Here is an 8,326-nt window from a genome sequence, read left to right as displayed (position 1 = left end):
CCCCCCCCCCTCCCTCTCCATCCGCCTCTCCCACCATGTTCTTCGATCTGCTCAACGTCAAGGACGACCCCAATGCCGAGGTCGTCCCCTTGACGTACCGGCCGCGCGACGAGCTGCCCGCCACCGCCGAGACCCCGGTGACCACGGACCACGAGCAGTTCGACTTCCGGCACTCCGGTGTCCTGCGGCGGGACATCATGTCCTCGCGGCTGGAGTCCTTCCAGCAGGATGAGGACCAGTCTGGCGGATTCAACGAGCACCGTTCCCCCTGGCAGGGGGTGGTCCTGTTCCAGTACTTCCGGCCGACCATGTTCGCGGTCTTCGCGGTGGGCTGCGTCTATGCGGCCGTCCGGTCGGCGGACATCCGCAAGGCGGCGCGTCTCTTCAACTTCCGTGCGCACCTCTACAACCTCAAGTCCCTGACCGACACGGAGGAGCTCATCAAGCCCAACAACTGGTTCGAGAAGACCATGAATCGCGAGGAGGCCCTCAACATCATGAACATCGAGTGCGTGCATTTTGTCTTGGTGCCTGTGTGGCTGCGCTTGACGTTGCTTCCTGCCGGCCGCCTTTCATCTGACTCCTTCCCTCTCTCTCTCTCCTTGGGTCTATTTTCTTTCTCTCTCTCTCTCTCTCTCTCTGTTCTTGACTATGTTTTCTCCCTCTCTTTCTTTCTTTCTCTCTTTCTCTCTCTCTCTCTCTCTCTGTTCTTGACTATGTTTTCTCCCTCTCTTTCTCTCTTTCTCTCTTTCTCTCTCTCTCTCTCTCTCTGTTCTTGACTATGTTTTCTCCCTCTCTTTCTCTCTTTCTCTCTTCCTCTCTCCCCCTCTCCCTCTCTCCTTTTCTTCCTCTCTTCCTCTCTTCCTCTCTTCCTCTCTTCCTCTCTCCCCCTCTCCCCCTCTCCCCCTCCCTCCTTCCTTCCCCCTTCTCTCCCCTTCTTCTCGTTCTGTTTCTCCCCATCTTTCCCCCACCCTGTCCCATTCTTTGGGATGCTGTGCCGCGCTTTGATGCCCCGCCTCGACTCGGCATATCCTGCTATGCTCTGCTTCATGTCTGGCTTCATGTCTGCCCTGCCCGGTTCTCGCCATCTCGCAGGGGCCGTTACACCCTGAGCGACCTGAACGCCATCCACCGGAAGCTCATCACCCAGAACCATCCGGATCGCGGTGGCTCGGAGTTCCTGTGTAACAAGATCAATGAGGCGCGCGACCTGCTTGAGCGGACCATGCCCGAGCAGTGAGCATACCTCGGTGTCGCGCCCGGCCACCCTCTTGCCTCTCGCGCTCCCCTTCCTTCCCCCTTTCCCCTCCTTCTCTGGGTGGTTTGTCTGCCATGTTTATTCGTGCCTGCCCTCCCCTCTTCAGATCCCCTCCTCCCTTTCCTCTGTGATTGTCGCGCACTGCCCCGGGTCTTGGCCCACACGCCCGTTCGGACAGCTAGATGCACGCGAATGTTCGCTGCTCCTCGCCCTCCTTACCCACACTGTCTGTGCGCCCGTGTTCGCCACTCTCCCCCCCGCCCCCCCCCCCCCCCACCCCCAGCAATCCAATCCAATACATATGAATCCATATACGCCTTCGGCCTTTCTGTCCCCCCTCCTGGTCCATTTCAACGTGTCGGCACATGCACAGCCATGCATCGACACCAGTACACACGGACACATGGCCACACAGCCGCAAGAGAGGCCCCCCCCCCCCCCCCCCTAGAAGGCCGCACAGCCACACACACCCGCACGCACTTCCTGATCTATGTCTATGGGGGAGGGGGGATGCCACGCACCACCGGGCAACCGTGCCCCGGTCACCGGCCCGCGAAGTGCGAAATGAGCCCGCAGTAGTGCAGCAGCGAGGGCAGCAGGGTCAGCTGCTCGAGGATGCGCGCTTGGTGGCCGGGCATCGCCGAGATCGGAGGCCCCACGCCGGCCACCTGGTAGGCGGCGTCCGCACGCAGAGCCGCATCCAGGACGGCTACCGCGCGCCAGGACAGCCCGAGGACCGGCTCCCAGAGGGTGCTGCGCAGGGGATGCTCCGCCGGCAGAACCCGATTGGCCAGCTGGGCCGACAGGGCTGCCGGGCCGGCCCCGCCGGTGGCCGGCGTCAGCCACGGCCCGGTGGCCACCAGCCGACCCCCGGCCAAGTCCGCGTGCGGGGCCCGGAGCTGCAAGTTCGAGGAAAGCACGCGCCAGCTGGCCCCGCCAAGGGGGCCCCCCTGGCGGCCATCGCCTCCGGGCCCGGCGGCGGCCACCGTATCCAGGACACACTGGCTCGAGGGCCAATGGCGCTGGCGCTCGGGCTGGGCCGCCCGCGCCGGCGCCAGCAGCGGCCCCGGGTCGGCCTTGGGCGGCGTGTGGCGCAAAATGGTCGGCAGGCCCGCGCCAACCGGCGGGTCGGCCGTGCGCGAGGGCAACAGCCGGTCCCAAAGCCGGTGCGGCCCTGGGCCGGGGCCGGTGGCACTGGTGGTGGGGTGCGAATGGTCGGCCGGGCCCGGGGAGGCGCGACATGCCCCCTCGGGCCCGGAGGAGGACGTCCCATCCCCGGCCAGCAGGCCAACCGGCGTCGGGAAGGGGATCAGCACCGGCGGCAGCGGCGGCAGGTGCAGCCGGTCGCCATCGGCCGAGGGGGATGCGGAGCCCAGGTGCCCGGGCTCGGTGGCGGCGTCGGCCGGGCTGGCGGCCGGGCTGGCGGCCAGGCCGGCGGCCAGGCGTCCCGGATCCGGATGCGCCAGCCAGGGGGAATGGGGCGCGCCCGGCGAGCAGGCCCCAGGCCCGGGCGGAACGGCCACCGCCCCCGGGGCCCGGGCCGCGAACAGGTCATCCAGCCAGGCCCCATCGGTGGCCGGGCGCAGGCCGAAGGGTTGAAAGAGCCCCCCGGCCAGGGGGGCCACCTCGCCACGAACGAGGTCCCCGGGGGCCGGGAGCCGGCGCCCGGCCGGGCTACTTGTGGCCCCGGTCAGCTGGTCGTAATCCAGCAGCCAATAGAAGTCCGGCCGGATGGCCTCGGCCACCAGACGCCCGGCGGCCTGGGCGATGTGGGCCTCCGGGGCGCCGGTCCCGGAGGCCGGCAGCAGGACCGTCGGGACGCCGGCCCGGGAGAGCTGGCCACGGAAGGCCCGGACAGAGGGGCCCTGGTCGGCGTCGCCGGTGCCCGGCAGGATGGCCAGCCCCAGGAGGAAGCGCTGCTCGAGCCCGGCCGACCGGGGCACCGAGTCCAGCTCGGCAGCCAGGGCACCCGTGCGGGCGGCCGTCTGGAAGGCGAGCAGGTGCTCCAGCAGCTCGGCCGACAGGGCATCCGCCGAGATGAACCCCACGAACAGGTGGAGGAAGGGGGCTGCCGGGGTGCCGGCCCAGGTCACGCTGGCCGGGGCCCACCGCTGGAGCAGGTCCACCGGGCAGGTGGCCGGGCCGCCGGCCGCCAGGCCGGAGATCGGGCAGTGCGGATGCAGGGGCAGGTCCGCCGGTGACAGGCGCACCCGGCCTCGGGCCGGGCAGGCTTCCGGCCGGCCGCCGGTCGCAGCCGGCGCCGTGGTGCCCGGAGCCCCGGTGGCCGGGGCGCCATGGCGCACGATCACCAGGCCCATGCCCAGCAGCAGGACCAGGCCCAGGGCCAGGGCGAGGGTGGCGCTGCGGCGCCGGGCCCGGGGCCGAGGCCGGGCCCGCGCGCCGGACGCCCGCCTACCGGCCGGCTGTCCGGCCTCCGGGTCGTCCGTATGCGCATATGGGCCCGACACCAGGGGCCAGGCTGCCGGGTTGCTGGCCGCCATGGGACGCGGCACGGGGACGGCGGTGCGGTTCGGCGGCGGCGGCGGCAGCGACCACAAGGTACGAGAGTCGGGGGGGGGGAGAAAGGGGAGGAGGGCAGAGGGCCCGAGGGCGCGGGACACGGGGCGGTGCAAAATCGGCCCCCGGGAGGGCAGGAGCAAAGGGACGAGGGAGAGGGGAGGAGGGGGGGGGGGGGAGGCGTGTACCGGCGCGGCCTGGATCCGCCCGCCCCCCCGGTGCAGATCGCTTTCAATGATGGTCAGCTCCGGGCGCCGGCGCCGGCCGGGAGCCGGGGTGACTTGCGCCGGGGCCGGCGAGTTCGTTGGCACCAGGGCCCCTGGCGCACCGGCGCCCGTCCCCGTCCGCCGGCATGCCCTGACAGATCCGGGCTGAAGGGCTGCCTGGGTGGGTGTGCGGCCGGGCGACCTTGCCCGGCGGGGGGCGGTCAGCAGTGTCCTCCTTGCCGCCGTGCGCGCGTCCTCATGCCTTCCTCCCCCGATCGCGGGTCTGTCCCTCCTCTTTTTTTTCCTTTCTTTCTCTCTCTCCCCTCTCGCGGCTGGCTCGCTTGTGTGAGTGTCTCCCGTGTGCCGTTCCGCCGGCTCCATCCTCCTCCGCTCGCTCCATCCTCCTCCCTGCCCTTTCCTTCTCCTCCTCCTCTTCTCTCTCTCTCTCTCTCGCTGCTCCTCTCCAGCCACTACGAGCCTCGCCCGAGCAGCCATGCCTCGCGTCGACGAGATCCTGGCCCTGCTGGACCCGGTGGCCACAAGCGTCGTCGAGTATGCGGTTGGCGTGCGCGATGGCACGCACATGGTCCCGGCCGTCGAGGACTTCCCCCTGTCTGGCAGGCCGCGCCCGGGGGCCGGCACCGAGGGGGCCCGTGAAAACCTTCCTCCCGGCCCGGCCGGGGTGGCGGCCCTGCAGCAGGTCCTCGGCGCCCTGGAGGACGCCTTCGCCGGGCTGGACGCGGCGGTGGGCGCGCTGGTTGATGGCGGCGGCGGCGGCGGCGGCGGCGGCGGCGCCCGGCCCACGCCGGCCCCGATCGCCCGGCCCCCGGCTCCCGGGGCCGAGCCGGGTCCCCTCTTCCAGGACATCAGCACCGGCCAGCCGCATCCCCTGCCGCTGGACTTGACATCGGCCCCGGCGCAGGTGGTCATCGAGCAGGCGATGGCGGCGCCCGGAGGGCCGGTGGGCGGGCCGGCCCCGGGGCCCGACCGGCCGCCGGGGCCCGTCAGTGCCGGGGTGTCCCTGCGTCGGGGATTTCTCCTGGGCCTAGTGGGGCTGCTGGCCGGGACGGACGTGTTCGCCGGGCTGGCCCCGGCGGCCGGGCGCCTGATGCGTCTGCTCCTGGGCCAGGTGCCCGGGCTGGAGGCCGACCGGCTTGGCCTGGATGCCGTGTGCCACCTGCTGGACCGGGTGTCGCTGGCCGGGTGTGCCGGGGCCGGCCCCGGTGGGGGGGCCATGTTCGCGCAGCGCCTGGCGCGGGCTTGTGTCCGTGAGTTGCGCTCGGCCGAGTGCAGTCCGAAGATGGACCGGTTTGGGGCGCGCTGCGCGCTGGCCCTGCGAGCGCTGGCCGTCTGTCTGAGCCACCTGGCCGGCAGGACGCCGGAGGCCGATGCGCTGCGTGTCCTGGGCGAGGCGTCGCGCTGCCTGGCGCGCGTCTTCCAGCGCTCCTTCGACCGGGGCGCGCGCGACTGGGAGCAGGTGAATGCGGCGCGCACGCGGCATGAGCGCCAGCTGGCCGACCGGCCGGCGGCCTCGGCCACCGGGGCCCCGAGTGCCTATTGTGTGGCACAGGCCGGGGCCGGGGCCGGGGCCGGGGCCGGGCCGGGCCCCGCCGCGCCGGCGACACACTGCCCGAAGCGCGCCTTCCTGCTCTTCCAGCTGTTCCACGCGTCGGTGCCGGTGGCGGTGGCCTGCCTGTCGCTGGCGGTCGGCCTGGCCGAGGGGGACCCCCAGGGGCTCGGGGCGGCCGGGGCCCCGGTCACCGGGCTGGCCATCGGCACGGGGCTCCTGCATGCCGGGGCGCTGTCCCGGCCGGCCGCATGCCGGGCCTTCGCCGAGCTCCGCATCGACTGGGCCTTCAAGCCGACCCCCTTCGAGGGCCCGGCGCATCTGGCCAAGCGCCATGCCGGGGCCCTGCTGTCGCGGCTGGCCGCCGGGACGCTGCTCCTGCTGCCGGCCGGGGTGGCCCCTTGGGCCGCGGATGCGGCCTTGCCCCCGGGCCCCTTGAGCCCGGGCCCCGGCAGCGGCATCGAGCGTGGGCTGCCGGCGGCCGGGATCCTGCCCACCGGGCTGGCGGCCGACTGTCCGGCGGTGTCCGGCCCCGGTGGCGGCCGGCTGCCGCCCCCCCTGCCCGGGCTGGGGGCTCTGCTGCATGCGGCCGGCCGGACGGGGCTCCTGGCCGGCGGGGAGATCCTGACCGCGGTGGCCCTGCTGGAATGCCGGCGAGTGCGCTTCGACCGGCTGGACGCCGGGGTGGCCGGCATGCAGCATCCGGAAATGCCCCCGCCGCCGGCGTCCTCGGGTCCCCCCTCTCCCGGGGCCGAGGACTTCGACTTCGAGGCCCTCCTGCAGGCGGACAAGGCCGAGCACCTGTGCTACGACGTGTTTGACCCGTATGACCGGGGGGTTCCGTCGCTGGATTTCGAGCCGGACTTCGGCGGCCCGGAGGATGCTCTCCAGGTGGTGGACTTCTCCTTCGATCCGGAAAATGAGCCGGACCGTCCGGCCGAGGGTGACCCGGCGTGGCCGCGTGAGGGCCGATCGGTGGCCGATACCCTGGCCACGCTGGGCATGGCGCCGTCCGAGCTGCTGGAGCAGCACACCGCCTCGCGGGCGCGGGCCCCGCCGCAGGTCCACCCCCTGGGCGTGGGGCTGTGGGCCCTGCTGGGCAGCCTGCCCCTGGCCTGGCCGCTGGACGCGGGGCGCCCCTGCGAGCAGGCCTGTTGCCCGGCCACCGCGCCGGCCGTCCTGCCCTGCCTGCCGACGCCGCTGCACTCGAGCCAGCGCCTGCTCCTGCTGGTGCCGGCCGCCTTTGCCCTCTTGGACAGGTGTGTTTCCCCCCCCGCCCCCTCGCTCCTCCCCCTTTTCCTTGTCCTCCTGGCCCTTTGTCCGGCAGCCAGGGCCCACCCCCCGGAGGGGGGGGGGAGGCCTCCCTTGGCGCATGATGTGCATGTACATGCGCCCAGAAACACATGCGCATGCCCACCGGCCACTGACACACCCCGGCCCCGCCTGGCACCGAAGTCCGGTGGCCCAGGCCAATGTCTATGGGCGGACCTTGCTGGAGTTCGCATCGGCCGGGTGCCTGGCCGCATGCCGGTCCGGCCGGCCGACCCCCCGGCCCCCGGGTTTGCCGTTTGTCCAGCCGGCGCTGGCGCGGGCCTCCGCCACAGGCAGCCCCTTCACCATCACCCGCGAAAGTCGCCTGGTCAGCGAGTACCTCCGGCTGTCGGCCACGGCGTCGGAGGGGCCCGATGCCGGCGGCCCCCACCGGCTGGCCCACTTCCACCAGCAGCTGCTCGGGCCGCTGTGCGAGTCGATCATCTCCCTGGCCTCCTTCGGGTCGCCGAGCTACGCCTTCTCCGCGGCCGCCTGGGACCTGGGCCTGGTGCGCGTGCTGGGCCTGGCCGAGGGGCCGGCCCGGCGGCGTGCGCTGCTGGACCTGGCCGCGCGGTGCCCCTTCCCGACGTCAAAGGGTACGCCCGGAGCCCGGGGTCACTTCCCCCCCCCCCCTCTCTGTTCATGTTGCCCGGCACGAGTGTGTGGCACCTCCTTGTTCTTCCTCCCCTTTTCTGACCCCCCCCCCCCCCCATGCTGCCACCGGTTCCCGTGAAAGGCGCCCTGCTGCTGCTGTACAAGGACTTCGACCGGCTGAGCCTCTCTTCATCGCTGGCGGTGCGTGGCGCCGTGCTGCCCCCTCCCCCCCTCTTCTTCCCGGGCTCCCTCGCGCCCTTTTCCCCATCGGTTGCCGCCATTCCCCTGACGTATGTCGCCGTTGCTCCCCCGGCCAGACGGACCGCGCCTTCGGGGCGGGGTCCTTCGACGCCCTGGCCGGCGTGGTGGACTCCCTGGTGCGGGACAAAATCAACCCGCCGAAGCAGCCCCGCGCCGGCGGGCCGGACCCGGCCCAGCCCCTTTCCGTTCGAGCCCTGCTGGACAATCGGGACGTCCTGTCTGCCTTGCTGGCCATCCTGCAGTTTGGCCTCCGGTCCGGATTGTATGGCTCTGATTCCGAGGTGCGTCCAGCCGGCCCTTTTGGTTGTCGCCAGCGGCATGCTCGGCCCCGGCCGATGCGCTCCTTCCGCCCGCCCTTCGGGTGGCATCTCGCCGCCCTGCATTCGCCCGCTCACCCCTTCACCTGGGATTGCCTCGGGATGGGCGCGCGACCGAAGTCGGCCAATCGGCCGGCCGTCATCCGACACAAGGTCCTCGATCCGCTTCGGGACCTGGTCGACCGCGTCCGCCGGGACCACGATATGTACTCGCGCTTGGCTCGGTCCTCGGCAGCCCCAAGCAGCGGGGTCAATCTCGACCCGCAGGTGCGCGCTGCCTCCCCCCCCCCCCCCC

At 72.1% G+C, this 8,326-nt stretch overlaps 3 protein-coding genes across 3 annotated transcripts in view; 2 read left to right on the top strand and 1 right to left on the bottom strand.

Moving 5' to 3' along the window:
- The first annotated feature begins 2 nt into the window (after window positions 1-2).
- H696_01427 (hypothetical protein) lies at window positions 3-1,538 on the top strand. Its single transcript, XM_009495323.1, has 2 exons — window positions 3-508; window positions 1,096-1,538. Exons 1-2 carry the CDS (start codon window positions 36-38, stop codon window positions 1,238-1,240), a joined length of 618 nt encoding a protein of 205 aa, XP_009493598.1. The 5' UTR covers window positions 3-35; the 3' UTR covers window positions 1,241-1,538.
- Window positions 1,539-1,800: 262 nt separating this feature from the next.
- H696_01426 (hypothetical protein) lies at window positions 1,801-3,759 on the bottom strand (the record flags this gene model as incomplete). The annotated part of the gene is made up of 1 exon (XM_009495322.1): window positions 1,801-3,759. The coding sequence occupies one exon, from the start codon at window positions 3,757-3,759 to the stop codon at window positions 1,801-1,803; it is 1,959 nt and encodes a 652-aa protein (XP_009493597.1).
- A 715-nt stretch (window positions 3,760-4,474) lies between these two features.
- Window positions 4,475-8,326, top strand: part of H696_01425 (hypothetical protein) — a gene marked incomplete at both ends in the record, with an annotated part of 12,616 nt that continues 8,764 nt past the window's right edge. The window contains 5 exons of the mRNA XM_009495321.1: window positions 4,475-6,807; window positions 7,004-7,455; window positions 7,596-7,654; window positions 7,771-7,995; window positions 8,152-8,298. Coding sequence (XP_009493596.1) covers window positions 4,475-6,807; window positions 7,004-7,455; window positions 7,596-7,654; window positions 7,771-7,995; window positions 8,152-8,298 — 3,216 coding nt within the window. The remainder of the gene's footprint in view (window positions 6,808-7,003; window positions 7,456-7,595; window positions 7,655-7,770; window positions 7,996-8,151; window positions 8,299-8,326) is intronic.

This window comes from Fonticula alba, assembly GCF_000388065.1.
Source record: "Fonticula alba strain ATCC 38817 unplaced genomic scaffold supercont2.2, whole genome shotgun sequence".
In the NCBI taxonomy this organism is placed as follows: Eukaryota; order Rotosphaerida; family Fonticulaceae; genus Fonticula; species Fonticula alba.
Note: the sequence above shows the minus strand (reverse complement) of the source record. Positions and strands in the feature narration are given on the sequence as shown.